A 17500-nucleotide genomic window follows, 5' to 3' on the forward strand; every position below is an offset into this window, starting at 1 on the left:
TTGTATTAACGCGACTTTAACCAGGCTGTCTTGAACGCAGCATAATCATACTAACAGTAAACACTGATGTAGTTGTTGTTTAATGCCGAGCTGGGTCCTTTTTCTGGTCAAACTGGCAAAAAAACCTGGACCCTTTTTTTTTCGGACCACAATTCAAAATGAATCGCATCGGTAGTGAAGTGGGTCAGCTGAATGTAGAAGACAGCTTGTTATCAATATATTACTATTTGATTTCATTAACAAATTGTTGGATTTTTGTTGTTGTTGTTGTTTTAAGATCAGAAAACAAAATAACTGAAGGAAAATGATTGCAAAAATTACGATGCTTAAAATAGTAGCTTTCAGCGGTTATTTTACTAGGACATATGACATCTATTTAAAGATCAGAAAACGGGATGAATTGTAAAAAAAAAGATTGCAAACATTACGATGGTTATTACAAAATAGTGAGGTAATGATATCACCAAAGCAGGAAAAATACAGCAAAAAGATACCACGGTGGCTAAAATTACACTTTGCGATAGTTACAATTGCAGGAACTCTTTAAGATCAGAAAACCGAATAAATGAAGGGGAAAATACCAAAAATAACGGTTAAAATGAAACAGTTTTCGATGGATATTTTACTAGGACTTATAAGAGCTGCTAGAAATAATCTCAAGAGTTAAAATGAAAAGACTGCGCAAAGAACGGTGGCTAAAGAGAGGTAGTTTACTGTGGCTATTTTGTTATTAGCACCCTTCGTAGGTCAGAATACATGATTAATGAAATGAAAAGATTGCATAATCGGCGTCATGATAATCAAGCGAACAGGCTTTTGTGGTTATCTTCTGAGTACTAACAAGAACCCTAGTAAAAAAAAAGTTATCATCATTGTTTCTCTGGGGCTTTATAATTAGCTGCTCAGGCATATTAAGGCATGGCCAAAAGCTTAATTTGCATAAAAATCAGAAAACAATCATAACATTTCGTACATTAAACAAAAAGATGTCAAACTTGGTAGTTATATAAAACTTGAGGACCTTAACTGATTTTTGCTTCAAAAAGATGAGCATTTTGGTCACGTGACCTGTAAATGATGATTGATTGTTAAAGACCTTCTAAGCCAAATGGGGTATATAAAATGAAATAGAATTAAATCTCTTTTGGTGTCATACGTTTACATGTCAAGGGCTTGCAATGAATTAGCCTTGTTTGTGTGTCCACATAAAATAGCAGTCCTGCAATTAAGGAAAATAGGTCACGTGACATTAGAAATGACTTAATACCTTCTAATAGGAATGACGGCTACCCCCATACAAGGCTAACTAATAATGAGCCATCATAGTGTAATAGTATGACACCCGAAAAGGTTTGATTATAGTTTGTTTTATATACCCCGTTTTACTTTAAAGATTTTAGGCGTTAATCATCATTTAATGGTCACGTGACCAAAATATTCCACACTTTAAAGCAAGAATTAGTTAAGGTGATCAGGTTTTATCTGACTGACAAGTTTGACGTTTCTTTGTTCAATCTACGAAATGTTATGATTGTTTTCTGATTTTATGCAAATTAGGCTTTTGGCCATGCCTTAATATGCCTGAGTGCAAAGACGTCCCTGCTCTTTATTAAACTCTGAGTTTGTATGTAATGGAGAGATGTCAGGATTTTGCTGAGAGATTTCATCTTGTATACATATTAAAGAACTCAGAGTCAAAATGATGTTTTGATGCAAAACGACAACCCACACAGTGACTCCTAGGTGTTTGGAGATATGGGGTGAGTTGCATAAAATTTAACGTCGGGCGTAACTGCTAACGCCAGACCTTCAGCCCAGTCACATTCAGTATTTTAACGTCTGATGATAGCATTTACGCCCGCCGTTAAGTTTTATGCAACTCGTCGATAGTGCTTTCCTTCTTGTGTTGAAGTTGACAACAAGTTGAACTTTATTGATCTCTTCCAAAAATTGGAACTTTTATGCGGGCTTAGTAGTTCAATAATTACAATACAAAGTAATGAGTCATCTCAAAGTCACATTCAGCTGTAGGGTGATGTTTCGTTTAACATGTGAACAGTAATCCAAGAGCCGTGTAATCAAACATATACGATACAGGTTATGAGATTAAAGGAAATGATTACCAATTGAAAGGGAAAATTACTGATGTTTAATTAAATTTTCCCAGCTAGTACCATAAGAAATATATGGAGTACATTGGGAAGAATAATTTATGCATGTTGATATTGGGGCATAAAGATCGTAAAGGCTTAAAGTAATGATAATTCCCCCCCCCCCCCCCCCCACACCCTTAGGAGTTCCTGATCAGGTTACAGATATAAAAACATATAAATTCTCCTGAAAATGTCTTCCGTTGATACCCAACAAACAAGTCTTGAGGAGACGCTTATAACACCAAATATCTTGATGTTTTAATAAACTATTCACACTATGCATGAAGATTAGACCTGTGCTAGACTAGGCTTCGCCTGTCTGGGGAGGGCTGAGCATTGACCTCGAAGAAGATCTACAGAGAGTGCAGAATATATGTCTAAATGTCATAGGACTCCCTAGGGATACTGTTGAGTCACTTGTAACTAGGCTACAGTAATTGACGAGGAAAGAATTTAAACGCATTGAAGAATCTGAAGCGCATCCTTGCAAACGGTTTATAGACAAGGCTTTTTAACATTACTGTCTATAGGCGTTTGCATGGTTTCAGGTAATCCTTTAAGACAGAAACAATCCAGGGCGCGGTTGTTTAAAGAGCGGATAACAGTGGAAAAAGCGCAGTCCAGCGGGTAAAATGAACTCCAGCTAATGCATTTTATCCACTAGGTAAAGTAATCCACTCTTTGGACAACCGGAGCCTGGATTTTAAGGCGTGGCGTTAAGTTTGGATTTTCTGGACAATCCGTGATGAAGGCGTCGTATTAAGTTTGGACAATATAAACTCCTTTCAAAGGCACCGCTATTGTTTAATGAATACATTCCTCGTCACAGAACGTTACCTTTGAAGAAGTCCTCTTAAAAGAACACCAAATAGAGACGGTGATTTGTTTGGTTGAGCAGTTCGCGAGTGACCCGAATTTGTTGCCCTATTTCTGAAAAACGTATTGTTAGAATACGGCAAAACTTGGTCTGAAGTTTACTTCTCGACTGTTTTATGGCTGCTCAGAACGTAGTTGCCATAATTGTGACCGGCAAGGCGTGCTCTCCCTTCACCGTATAATGTCAACAAAACCATTGCTGATCGCTGTGACTCTGATGCATAAGTTAGAAGACATATTTACTTTTGTTCTGGTAAGTGCGATCCTTTGTTGCTTTAATCCTTTTTGGTAGTAATTATGGCTAAATGTGTGTACATAATACTCTGGTAACAATTTAAATCACCGTTTGCTGTGAAAGTTGGGTGGAGTCGATTTATTTGAAACTTGGTCCCTGAAATCCTTGAGGTTCCAGCATATGTTCAGAGTAATATGAAGGAAAAACGTCTTTTCATTTTTCCAATAATACGCATTTTGTTTGAAAATCATGTTCGAGAAAATTGCTGAAATTTTCGGAAATTCGTATCGATCTCAATAAAGGTATGCTTTTGATAGCGAAGCCTCACAGCTAAGAAATTTTTGGGAAACCCATGAATGCGAACAATTTTGGTTTGGTTATTGAGGCGAATTATCCTCGGGGAAGACATCAGACACGTGGCAGCAAAACGAATTTCCAGCAAACAAGGCTTAAAATTTCGTGGCCGACTGTCACTAGAGACTTTAAGCATCGACAACGGCGACGTGAGATTGTGAGGGAAAACCCAAATGTCACATTGCGCATGTCTGGCGGGAAATATCCAGACGTTCTCGACGTGAGAAAGCTTCGTTTGGCGTTGCTCGAAAGCGTGAGTAACATTTCACATATTTTACCTCCGTTCCGCCCCCAAAAATGATATTTTTAATATCGTTTGGCACTTAAGGATACCGTAGGGAAAGTACGCGTTGAGTTGTTGCTTTTTTTTCCCGAAACTATAATAAATTCATCAGTCGGAAAGCTAGTGACGGTGCCTTCAAAATTAGAAATGGCTTGCGAGTCTGACACTAATTATCAATGTTTTTCTCTACTGAAAATCAGTGTAACATTACTTTTTCTTGTTCAAAACAAGACACACCAGAACTTTCAATTTACATTTAAGATGGAGAAAAATAAACAGTCTATGTTGCTCAAAATAGCATCCAAACCACAAGCCACCGTAACTGTGTCATATCGTAGTTTTCAGTTCAAATTTTTAGATGTAAAGATAACGAAATTCTCACGCGTGCTCGCACTGCGAAAGCGTTTCTTGAAATCCCAGCCGTCGATGCAGAACATTTCAAGTAAATTAATGTTAATCTAGTTAAATCAGTGATTTGTATCACGACCTAAAATATATATCAAATGGTCTGAATTGTTTACATTGGAAAACTGCAACTCCGACAAACACGTTCTTGTAAAAATTCTTCATCGGTTATTTCATTATTAAAATCGATTACCGACTTCTTTTAACAAAGACTTGGTATCGGGTGCTTTCCATTCGACGATATTTTCGAAAATTTCGGGTGGGAATCGAATGGAACAAGATCTTTTGCGGAAAAGATTTTCGAAAATTTAGGACAACCTTACAGTATTCCCGAAAAGTGGAAACCGATCGAGAATAAGCCCGTTCCATTCGAGACCGAAATTTCCGAAAATTCAAACCGAAAATTTTTGGTGAATAGAAAGCGCCTGATCGTATTTAATCTTCTTCGAGGGAAGTTGTCGTCCTATTGCGCCTGCTTTAAACTGCTTCCAATTTCGCGAGGCAACCGCGTCCTCTCCTCAGTCTTTCCTCGGTTTCTCCGTCGCCGTTGCCGTTCCCGTCGTCGATGCTTAAAGTCCCTACTGTTTATGTTGCACCACACATAATAATAATAATAATAATAATAATAATAATAATAATAATAATAATAATAATAATAATAATAATAATAATAATAATAAATTGTTTATAGTGGAAATGCACTTAGCTACCCAAAGCTAGTTTACAGGCATTCCACTCAGAAATAATGGGAAACAAATCATCAAATCGAACATAACATGTTAAAAATCCCAACTGGCAGGAGGCAAACCAGCTGGCTATTTACAAGCGTGGGCGAGGCGGGACTTGAACCCGGGATCTCCGGATTTCAAGTCCGGCGCCCTTATTACTGGGCCACGCCGCCTCCATAAAACAAGAACGTTCGGCACAAACGAAACCGAATAGGGTTAATGTCATCTTTCAGCGTGTATTGCTCTGAACAAAACGTTTTGCGCAAGTAAGCCAGAAGCGTGATTCATACGCCACAAGATACAAACATGAACACAAGCCTCGAGCCTGAGCGAAAATAAATTATCATAATTAAGAAAAACACGGGAAAAGACACGACAGTTATGACGTCACGCCAGTCCGCCCGTCCGTACGCAATCCCAACAATACTAATGCGCCCTTGTTTGTTTGGCGGGAAGTTACATGGCGAGACTTATGCGTTTACAACAGAAATGCTAAAGAGCACAAAATACAAAGTCAATCTATACACTTCGTTGTATATGTTGACAAACGTGGAGAGAAGAGAAAGAGAGAGTAAAAGAAAACAAAAAAGCGGAGACGATTAAGCAAAGTTCAACGTGAAAGAGAGCGACGGATAGCAAGTTAGAGCAGGCCGGCCGGAAAAGCAAGTTTAAAGAAGCCCGGCTCAAATTTGCCTATTTCACCCGTTCGTGATTAGTTATCGTAACTTTCAGAACTATAGAATAGCTTTACGTAGAGACTTTAATCGCTTTCGATACTACCAATATTCGCGGGAGAAGTTAATTTTTGAAAAAGTTGTTTCGTGGCCGTGTTTTTTCATTCGCACCGCTTGGCTGTCTTGTGTTTGTAAACACTCACAAGTTTCAAAGCTCTGAAATAATTCTACCAAACACCAAAGACTCTTTTCCCGTATTCTCCTTTTGTTAACGTTTACTTAGAGACTAGAATTATTACTATAGGAGCAGAATTGACACAGTTTTAAATTTCCAAACGTTTTTTCCCCGGGCCGCTAACTTGCTTTTACACACAAAAAAAATATCATCATACAAATCATTTGTAAACGAAAATGCTTTCTCCCAGGCAACAATCGATAATTTTTCTCTATGTTACATGTTTCAAGATTTACACAGATGCTTTAAACGTTTCTATACCAGGCAATATTCGCAGAGATATTATTTTGTGAACATTTTGTTTTGGAGCCGCGTGTACATGCAATTTGTTCGCACCGCTCTGCTTCCATGCGCTTGGACTGCATAAAACACATTTTTCAAACGCTCTAATATTTTGGGCCACAACCAAGCGTTAAAGTCTTTAAATTTTTGAAGGGGCCAAAATTGTTTATGGTAGGAGCAATATTGACTGAGTTATGATTTTCAAACATTTTTATCCGAGTGGGAACCCTTTTAAGCAACGACGACGGCAGCAACAACATTTGAGCAAATCGCTCCGCACCTGCATTTTTTGATTTGGTACATTCCTTTGCCGTCCTCCGTAAAACAAGAACATAATTAAAATGACCTAATTTAAGGTTTTGTGAAGAACATGAGCAAACGACGGTAAATTTTTCTTTCTCTGTATACTTGAATGCAACCGGTTCTACCAATTTAGGCAACTTGCTAGCCGTTTACTATTTTAATGCATTTCCGAGCAATAATCAATAATTTTTCCTTATTTTACGTGTTACAAGCTTTACAAATCTACTTCAATCGTTTCGATAGGACAAATATTCGTGGAGAAACTAATTTTTGAACATTTTGCTTCGGGTCAGTTTCGGCGTTCGCACCGCACGGCTCTCATTCAGTTGTAAACACACTTAAAGATCTGTGCCAAGGAACCAAGAGTGATTTTCCCGTGTTCTCCTTTTCTTGACGTTTATTAAGGTTTCAGTAGGAGAAATATTGACTGATTTGTAAATTTTCACAAATGTAATGAAGAGAGAATATAAATTTAATTCAGGAGTAAACGAACAACGATAAAACTTAATGTCAGGCATCAATTAATTGTTCGCCTGCGCTGTGAAGCTTCCTACCCCTTAAAAATCCGCGAAAATAGATCGATTAAAAATAGCAAACGGTGGATCTAAAGAAGGAACTTACGGATTAATTTCTTCCACTGAATTTGACCTGTTCTTTTCTCCCATCAAAAGGTCACTGTACATATGCTCGGTTATCATTCGTTGTAAGAAGAAGTAGCGAGGTGAAAGCACTTGGTCGCCATGACTGATTTCAGTTTCCCAGCTATTTAAACAAATGTCAATCCGATCCAAGTTTTTAGCTTCGACACAAATAATCTTTTGTTGTTTCTTGTAAGAGACACGAAAAGTTAACTTTAGGAATTTTCTTTCTAGCTGCAGCACTTGATTTCCATGTATTTGTGGCACAAACAACTCGGCTTAAACAGTCGAACTCCAAAGAACCTGAAAGAACTCGCTGTTTTTGGACACAAAATGAAGAAACCAACAAAATGTAGAGCTGGCGTGCTCAGCCAATCTGGAGCGAGTGTTTTCGCTAATCGATCAATCAGGAGTAAGTAATTTTGTCCTCGGGGAAAGGAAAATTTAGAAAAATTTCCCTCTGTTACAACAAACCAGCTTTCCATAAAAAATTGCCCTCTGTATTACATTGTTATTGTTATTGTTATTGTTAATGGGCAGTTTGCTGCATATGCACTAAATATATATATATACTGCAGAAAGGATGAGGAACTGGTAAGGTTATTATGTTCATACGCTAAGCAGATTTCTATAAATGCTATGAAAAACATTGGAGCTCCGCGTTTAGGTTTGGCTAAATAGTTAAATTAAACTTTTCAATCTCCTTAATAATTCAAAAGCCAAAGACAGCATTCCTTTTTCAGCGTCTAAAATATCTCGGCAATCGAATGCAGCTGAGCCGTCGAAAATTTGAATTGAAAACAGTCGCCCCTTACGCAGATAAATAGTATCGGGCCACCTTGATATTCTATCCGTAGTTCAAGTATATATGTTTCAGATATACGCATATTCATTTATTCATCCTTCACGGGCATATTACGACGAACTCACAATATGACCAGCTCCAAGTTGGCTTGATAGCTCAGTTAATAGAACACTGCACCGGCATCGCAGGGGTAATTGGTTTTAATCCCGTTCAAGCCAGAATTTTGTTTTTAGGCTTTCTTTTTGCAAATGCAGCCCTTAAGTTTCGGAAATAACTGGGAAAGTCTTTCTTCTATTTAATATTCTACCTGCAACCCAAATATTTGTTTTCATATATTCATATTCAGTGCTATACCGGTTTGTATATCGGACGCATCACGTAGACAAAGTCCACGACACGAATGTTCCTAAATGTCTGTACTAGATACATGCAATTCATTCTAGGTAATGAGGAAAAGACCTGTATACGATTTTACAGATATTCACCTATGGTTCATTTATTTTGTATTTTTTTAAATGAATTATTCACTTTTACAAGTCAAATTATGAGCTATAAACTTTGTGATCGAGTTGGGGCATTATTCACTTCCTTGAAGAGGAGTTAAACTATTTTCACGAGGTTTTGTAAAATATGATGTCTACTTTATGTAGAAGACATAGCGAGTTGTGATATGTGTTTACCAAAAAAGGGCAGGTCATTAATCTGAGTAAACTGTGCATAGTTTTGTTTTCGTCTTGCGGTTTATTTTGAACTCGAATATTTCCACGTTCGGAAATTGCTTAACTTATGTATTCTAAAAAAAATGTACGATTTACACCACAACTGAAATTTTTTTTTATTCTGGTAAATTTTTAGTCTCTCTACCATTATCAGGTTGTATAAATGTTAAGGAAAGCGATTATCAATTAAAACTGTATGTCAGTTACTACCACATGCCTTGACATTTTTTATCATTAAAATAGGACACATGCGTCATTATTTTCGATCGTTTTAAACAAGCAAGAGCCTATGGCCAATGGACCCCGTAGTTTTATCTTTTTTTTTTAGGCATTCTTTTTTTAATTTCATCTAACTAATTTAAGACTAACCCTTTAGTGAATTACTCCACTGCCTACGTCATGTCGACTCTTTAAACCCGATTTGGCCATTTTAATAAGCAACCATTGAGAAAGTTGATTGACAGGTAATAAAACTTAAAAACAGGAAGTTTAAGCCATGGAAATCATTCTCACAAAAGGAAATTGAATGATCAAGGCGTATTAAAAGGGGCTACAATAGCTAAGAGATATGAACAACTCCAGTACTGATGATCTATCAACGTGTTCTTCCATCGCCTCTACAATGCTAACATCAGCTATTTCTCTTGTTAGCTTAACAGCGTTCATAGGCAACAGCCTCGTGACAGTTTCTTTTCTAAGGGACGCCACTCTTAGGACAAGTACAAACTACTTCATAGTAAACATGGCAGTCTCTGACTTAATGTCTTCTTCGACCAACTGGCCACTCGCAGCCACAGACAGTTCCCTTGCAAGGAAACGAACCATCGATGGTTCAATGGCTTCCTTTCTATGCAAACTGGGGATGTATACCAGAGTCGTTTCGCAAGCTGTTTCAATTCAAAGTCTTTTATTGATTGTTGTGGAGAGATACATCGCAGTTGTACTTCCCTTTAAAGCTATTCACGTATCAAAAAGACTAAGGGCTGTTCTACTGATATTCACTTGGATTTTTCCGCTACTGTTTGGCTTACCCTATGTAAAGTCTAGTGAAATCATTCATGAAGGTCACGAAACGAATTGCAGCTTTACGTGGGTTAAGATGAACCGATCGGTATTCTATGCTGTGGGCTTCTTAGTACTTTACTGTGTGCCTCTTATTTCAATAATCATACTCTATTCTCGGATCATGAAACGTTTAAGACAAACAAGACCCGGAGAAGAAGAACAAGAAAGCACGAGGATGAGGAATATGCAGCAGAATCGAATTGTGATGAAAGTTTTCGTATGGATTGTGAGCGCCCTTCTCATCTGCTGGACTCCACTCTGTGTATATCTGGCACTAAAACTTGTCTTTCCGTTGATGTTCTCTAAGGATCCATGTATGCTTTATCTTGCGGGCTGGATTTTTTACGTTTTTCCACCATTAAACGCAGTAATTAATCCTGTAATTCTTTTCGTGTCTAGCTCAAATTTCTCTAAGGCACTGAAGGAAATGTTCAAATGGAAGCCTTCTCTTTGCAAGAAAAGCGAACAACGTGTTTGACGTTTAAATAGTTATAGAGACGCAATTTTGCTGCGAGTCATTCGATAGCGCTAAGATTTGAAATATCTTTATTTTAACTGAAGTCAGAACCTACGCAGAATATACCTGTTTGGTTGAAAATATCTGTAGAAATTTAAAGGGACAGCATCATGCTATTTTTAGTAACACATTGAAAATAGAAAAGATGCTATTAGGTTGATAACAGCCAAGATATCATGACCAAACTTCCATTAAAAGACTATCAAAATGCAAAGACTCTATTCACGGATATTTTCGCCGGCAGATGACCAAAATAAAATTGGGTTCAAATTTGAAAACGTCGGGCCGACGTTTTCAATTTTCGCTGTCGTAACGTACTAATCCGATGTACTATATTTTAGTTCAACCTTTCGTCTCAGTAGAATCAATATTAATATTTCTTTAAATTAGCAATTGAGAAATTAATTAGCACAGTGTTCAAAGTTTAAATTTGGTGATTTTTGCCCAAAATCATGAAATCTCCCATGATTCTGCCCCTTTAATCTCCAAGAACTAAAAACGAATTAAGTAAATAAAGATAATAATGACAATGGTGATTAATGCAAAGACTGATTCACCGGTAGCTAACTGTTTATGGAATCATGCGTGTTGTAAGGCGTTGAATAAAACGGATCGTCCGTAAAAAGTTAAACAACGCTTAACTTTTTAGTTTACGCAAGCCGTTCATATACATCGCTTCTTATTTTGTTTATGTACGTAAAGCCAGTTAAATTTACGTCTTTACGCACGTAAAATTTACGAGACAGTGGAAATCCGCGGTATAATGATCGATTCCCGCCCGTCCTAAGCTAATGGAAGCACCTTCAGTTTAACCAGAACGTTTAAAAACGGGGACAAGGAAAGACTCATCCCAATTCAAAGTAGCTACGTTATCGTTCGGATTTGAAAAAATACGTATATATTTAAGAAAATATATTATATTTTTTAATGATTTGCGTTATGTCAAGTCGACTTTGTTGTAACTAGAAAAACGCTCATTAAAAGAAATGATTGGTTTTAGAAAAGTTGACAGCTAAATAAACATTTCAAAAACCTATCACAATTTAAAATACTGATTTTATTTCTCCATCCGTTCGTGGGTATAGGTTTAGTTTTAAATTCGTTCTCTTTTGATTTCAATAGTTGTCAGACGCCTCTAATTCGCAACCGTACTGACCATGAGTGACTATGAGGGAAATGGTTGGGACAAAGGAAACGCGTGCACATAATCTCTCCTCTTTTTATTTTACACTTTAGCACTGACAGAATAAGGTGCACTTTCTATAATCAATAATTTGAATCATTTGTGCTTGAAATTGATTCATTTACAAAATGAGTTATTTTTTGTCTCATCTCGACATGAAGAAAACTACAGCAACAACAACAACAACAACAACAACAACATTGCCATCTTAAAGCCCTTGTTATGTTTCAAATTTAATTATTGATATATTTATCGACCTTTTTTTATTCATTGTCTTCAGCGCTGTCGTGTTCCAGTTGAAGCAATCCATCTTATGGTAACGTGGCATTAAGATCTGGGCTATTGGTGGGGAGTACTGCAACATATACTTGTAACAATGGCTACAAAGCAACATATACTACCACTAGATATTGCCAAGCGGACGGGCAATGGTCAGGAGGAGAACCTTCCTGTCTACGTAAGTGTTTTCCATCTATTTGCAATGAGGTAATGAGAACGCGAAGATTATAAATTAAAACAATAGCTGCCAAGAATTTTTTTTAACCAGCTAAGTTTTCATGACCGGCGTTAATACACAAGGCATTGTATTAAAGTGAGGTATCAAAGTATGTTAAATAAGGCCCAGTTCAGGCGCCGAACCTTTCAAAAGCCGAACTTAATTCTTAATTGCAGGGATGGTGCAGTGGTGAGAGCCCTCGTCTCCCAACAATGTCGCCCAGGTTTGATTCCCGGACTGATTAACGCCATATATAGGCTTAGTGTGTTGTTGGTTCGTGTTCCTGCTTCGAGTGTTTTTCTCCGGGTACTCCGGTTTTCCTCCCTCCACAATAACCAAAAATTCCAAAAAAAAAAAAAAAAAATTTTAGACCTGGAAACAGTGGACAAAGAGCCACTCTGTCGAAGCCACTGGAAATCCTTTTTATATTTATTTTCTTTATTTTTATAGTTTTGGCCGACTAAACTCGATGTAAGTGCGCCTATCGACTCAGGCGAATAACCTTGCATAAATATGAGGAACGAACTCTTCCAGTAAGAAATATTACAAAAGACATATGCGTGTTATTAAGGCATTTTTCAATCCTTTGTAACGAACTTTGCTTTTTAACAGTTTTATAATCCGCTGAAAGAATACTGAATTTTGAAGCTAAAAGGTTAAGACTTCAAGACAAGCATGAATTGGCCAAATTAGGCTGCAAACCGTTGGCGATTCATAATTGCAGCACATTTCAGAGGTTCTGCATGGCCGTCGATGCCGCGAGGTTTCACCCCACTACAAAAACAAGAAAAATTATTAGTCTGAATGAAAGGCGTTGCTAATTCGTGCAAAGCGGTAATTAGTGCCTAGGCCAGACGGCGGGCGAGCCACTCCAAATTCAAATAGCCCCTCTTAATTGGCTAGACACTAAACTTTTTTCAGGTTTAATTCAAGGTATCCGGTTCGCTTTCCGGAAATTTCGGCCTCTCATCTGGATTTAATTAAAATTTCTCGTTCTGGGAACTCCCTTTTGAGGAATTCGTGATGAATTTAAAATGAGGGATAAGATACATCGAATAATAATGATATCTTGCGTAAACAAACCAAAACTTAACGGGAAAAATTAACATTCATGTCGCAAAACTTGAAAAGTTTAAAGAAGAACAAAAACTGATCTTGATGATTTGAACTGCGTCTTATTCGAGTGCCCTTGTGGAAGTACTGACAGAATGAGTTCCTGACCCAAAAATTTCTTGTCCATAAACTCTTAGGTGTTTACTGTGACGACATTGGTCAAGTAGAATACGCCACGCGAGTCGTTTCTGGAAAAGATGGTGATAAGAACGTCCTCGGAACTGCTGCAACTTTTTCGTGTCCTGGAAACTATCAGATTGTGGGTGATGCTAGGAGAACTTGTCAGGACGACGGAACATGGAGCGGAACACAACCGAGATGTGTAGGTATGTATCACAGGAAGATGATGTAGCTAATGAAAAGTCTACGCAAAGGCCGTCTCTCATTTGCTAATCCTTCTAGGTATGTGAGATAGGGAATTGTTTCCGAGTGTCTGTTGTTTCATGTTTGCGTTTTTGTAATCGTCCTCTCTTCTAAGTAACTACATTTTTTAAACCACGAACTGCTGGACATTGGTGTGCACTTGGTCCACGAGTCAACCTTTTAGCCGTTAAGTTAAGTTACTCCAAGAGACTATGAGGTAAGAGAGCGAATCCCCCATACATGCCCCTCTTCCTATTAAATTTTTTCAATCTATTTTTGTTTGCGTTGCTATTTTAATGTCGACATCTTATTGGTCAGTTAGAGTGACGTCATTTAATTTTAAACTCAAAATAGCATGGCGCGAACTAAAAAAAGATTGAAAATAATTATCATGGGGCACAGGGATTCGCTCTCTTACTTCATAGTCTCTTGGTTACTCCTAGTGGTCTGTATATCGTATTTCCTTTACTCCATCTCGGGAGGAGAGGATGTATTGCGCTCTTGGTACATGCGTTACTACATAGAAACTACGGTTGTATCGTCAATTACAAATTTCATTTTTCATTTGTCTTGATGTTAGCTGCCTTCTGCAGTCCAGTTCCAGTCCCGACGAATGGAGCGGTCCATGGCTACCGTTATGAACTGAACGCCACCCTGCGTATCACGTGCGACGATGGGTTTCCATCAAGTTCATCATTTAGAACTTGCATCTCTGATGGAGGAGGAGGTGGACAATGGTCAGGACAGGATCCTTTGTGCGAATGTAAGACGTTGCTAGGACATTTTTTAGCTACGTTACATGGCACTCTGATCGATCCTGTTAGCTTTCACCATTTCGACTTCTTAAAGTCATGAACAGGAATAACAAGCATCAGAATTGAACCAAGTACTTAAAATAAAATACTGCGTGCTAATTAGTAAAATTCTATCATTTGCGTGTACGCATTAGCGCCACTGTAAATGGCATCTCCAACAGTAGACAATTCCGTAGTAGATCGGACTTGAACATTATTTTAAGAAGGTAAATTGCATTTTGCAGATTTTTATCTATGTTTACTAAGACAAACTTATAATTCTCACTTTATGCAGCTTTCCAACAGAGGATCCCAATTTATTCACTTACTTGGTTTGACCGCTAAACGCTAAAAGCTGAACCTAAATAACTTTTTTATATTTTAAGCAAAAGCTCTGAAACCTTAGGGCTTTGGACAATTTTTTCCGCGAACAATTTGATGTCATTGGTTACTATCCATTGATTTTGATGTTTCCATGGCAACCAATTATTGACAGGCTGTCAGTTTTCAGAAAATGGAAAAATCCCTATTTAAAATGAAAAAAAAAAACTTTTCATACTAGTTTTCCTTTATTTGTTCTGATTGCTTTTCGCTTAATTTCTTCACTTTCCTGAAGTTTTAGAGAAATTTAAGTTGGGGGATCCAAGATGGCCGTCATTTGACAATCATGATGTCATAACAACGTCATCACTTGTCATCACTTGACAGGGTTAAGAAAAAAAACGATCATTGCCTGATAAATGTAATTTACCGGACTTAATTCCAATAACTAGCTAGGAGACTAGGAAGAGACAAAAACATAGCTGAACTCGAATCCGTTTCATGCTTAAGTTTTGGCGACGATCAGCTCTCGGACACACGGCTATAATGTAATATTGGCGTGTGATATTTGTAATTTCGTTTTCATGATATTTCAGTGGTTGACTGCGGTGACCCTGGGGATCCTTACGTTGGCTATCGCCACATCGCACTTGATACTAAGTACCAGTCCATTGTAACATACACATGCAAGCTCGATCATCTCTTAGAAGGAGAGGACAGTCAGGTGTGTCCAGCCAATGGACAGTGGAGCGGCTCCAAACCTGTTTGCTTAGGTTTATAGAGCGGAGCGAAGTAACGATAAAAACACAGCCGTAGCTAACACACTTTAGCCCTCAATTTTACGCATTGCATAGCTTTCTAAGAAACTACAATGCTAAATAAAGGTTTAAAAGACAAATAGTCGTGATAATAAACACATCATCTTATCACAAAAACAAATAGCCGGGCCCGGCAATACAAAAACTGTAAAATAAAGATTACTGCACGGTTGAAATCATTGGTGTCCTTACGAAGATAGCAAGAGAGGCTGTACTGTCACCGGACGCACTAAAACGAGTCAAATCAAACCTTTGTTCATTGACCCTAGGATAAGTGACTATCATGCAAATTCTTGATCCAAAGCATACCCGTATCCCGCTGCAAGCGTGCTATAGAAGCTAAATTGGTCAAAAGACCGAGATAGAAGTGGCAAACAAGTAGGAGGCCTGTGTAGGCCGTTCACCCCCATTTTACGTGGTTGAAAAAAATTTTCGGTCCTGCACACAAACCATCATAATAACAACTGCTGACGCATTTCCGTCACCAGTGTCCTCCGGTATACATCGTACGATAGGGCATTAAACCCAAAAGTTGGATATAGCGAGCGTACCGGTTCAATTTTTCACTTTTTTTTTGTTATTTCAAGGGGAACTTGCCAAAATTGACACCTTTTTATGGTAAAAAGATGATTTGTGTGGGGTTTGAAATTTGCCAAAATTAGCTTCATCGCTAGTCTCTATATCTATTTTCCCGGTAAGCTCGCCGTAACTGATATTACAACTTAAATTATAACATGATTTTAATTGAAGCTAACGGGAAAAAGAAAGGAAAAAAAAATTACACTTCACGAGGAGAATACCAAAACTGTAGGATCTAATGAAGGTTTGGGGATGGCACATTAAGTCAGGAAGCATTTCTCAAATGCCAATTGCATTTTAAATTTAGCCTTTAATTCAGCATTGCTGGAACGTTTCTGGAAAATTCTGCATACAGTATGCATACCGTTTTAAAAATATCATTAGAAGGTCTAGTTCCTACACAGCTATTACGAGGGTCGTCACGCCGCGCTTCTCCTTACTAAGCGTTGCGTCACAACCCTAATAACGGCTGTGTATAGGACTAGAAAAAGATCAAGTCTACGTTTCTAGTTGGGGATTATCTGATGTATTTCGTCTGTAAGGTGGAGCATAATCTGTTCACTAGAAAGATTGACATTCAAGTTACGAGTTTCATTGAACCATGCCAGAGCGACGGAACAGAGGGACATGCATTCTACAAAAGTGCGAAGAATATATGGAGTCTGGATTGGAACATGGGGTGCAGTGATCGTCCGGTGCGGTGCTAAATTTTTAAGTTCTCGCTTATTAAATTAAGTATCTTGCATAGCAGCTTAAAGAAAGATTTTCTGAGCTAATTATCCCATGGAGATCCATTTAATTTATCTTGGTGAAGATAATCTTCCAATCGACAAAGATATCTTGAAGTTGTTTAATTTTTTACACCTGTGGGTTCGTTGACGCCAATCCATTAATTAATTATGCGTAGATCGCATTCTTTTGTAAACTCAAACTTCAAATTCTAGTGTTGATGTCGTTTGTTTCTGTTGTCCACAGAGCGTTCATGTGGTAATCCAGGGGTTCCTACGAATGGAAATAAGAACTCGTCTTCCTATAAATATGGAAACACAATAAAATTCCAGTGCAACGTTGGCTACACATTACAAGGGTCTGCCATTCGGACATGTCAGGACAACGGTTTGTGGACTGGTACCCAGCCTACCTGTCAAAGTAAGCAGACGCCGACCAGCTGTATCCGAACTTTCATTGTTGCCTTTGACTAAAACAACATAAATCTGGTGTTTGTTAGTACGGCTCAACTTTGGTAAAGAGTCTCGTATCAGCTCAGCCTTTTGGCAACTTGATTTCATTTTTATTTATTTACTTAGTTATTGTTTTTGTTGTAGTCGTTGTATTTAGATGTAAGACCTAGAGGAAGAGCAAAGACTTGTTGAAAAAGAGCTTTGACTAACCATTGATATTAATTCAATTTCAAACTGAAGACTATATAGTAATGTAATGTAGATATACTGATTGCCTTAATCCTGAAAGGCTATCCCCCAGGCCTTCCAGGTCAATTCTCTTTGGTGACGTATCCGGGACGAAATCGAACGAAGTGACCCAAAACGGATTGAGCAAGACG

General features: G+C 37.9%; 2 protein-coding genes across 2 annotated transcripts in view; both read left to right on the plus strand.

Moving 5' to 3' along the window:
- The first annotated feature begins 9221 nt into the window (after positions 1-9221).
- On the plus strand, positions 9222-11781 carry LOC146485728 (QRFP-like peptide receptor). Its single transcript, XM_085103087.1, has one exon. It carries the CDS (start codon positions 9259-9261, stop codon positions 10231-10233), a length of 975 nt encoding a protein of 324 aa, XP_084959213.1. The 5' UTR covers positions 9222-9258; the 3' UTR covers positions 10234-11781.
- Positions 10796-17500, plus strand: part of LOC146485729 (CUB and sushi domain-containing protein 1-like) — a 10098-nt gene continuing 3393 nt past the window's right edge. Inside the window, exons 1-6 of the mRNA XM_085102931.1 lie at positions 10796-10890; positions 11758-11912; positions 13202-13390; positions 14008-14190; positions 15139-15315; positions 16915-17088. Coding sequence (XP_084959057.1) covers positions 10796-10890; positions 11758-11912; positions 13202-13390; positions 14008-14190; positions 15139-15315; positions 16915-17088 — 973 coding nt within the window. The remainder of the gene's footprint in view (positions 10891-11757; positions 11913-13201; positions 13391-14007; positions 14191-15138; positions 15316-16914; positions 17089-17500) is intronic.

Source organism: Pavona decussata, unplaced genomic scaffold, assembly GCF_977016875.1.
Source record: "Pavona decussata unplaced genomic scaffold, jaPavDecu1.1 SCAFFOLD_25, whole genome shotgun sequence".
Classification (NCBI taxonomy): Eukaryota; Metazoa; Cnidaria; class Anthozoa; order Scleractinia; family Agariciidae; genus Pavona; species Pavona decussata.

Excerpts from the sequence above, each read along its gene's own strand:
- LOC146485728 (XM_085103087.1), top strand. The coding sequence starts at position 9,259 with ATGAACAACTCCAGTACTGATGATCTATCAACGTGTTCTTCCATCGCC.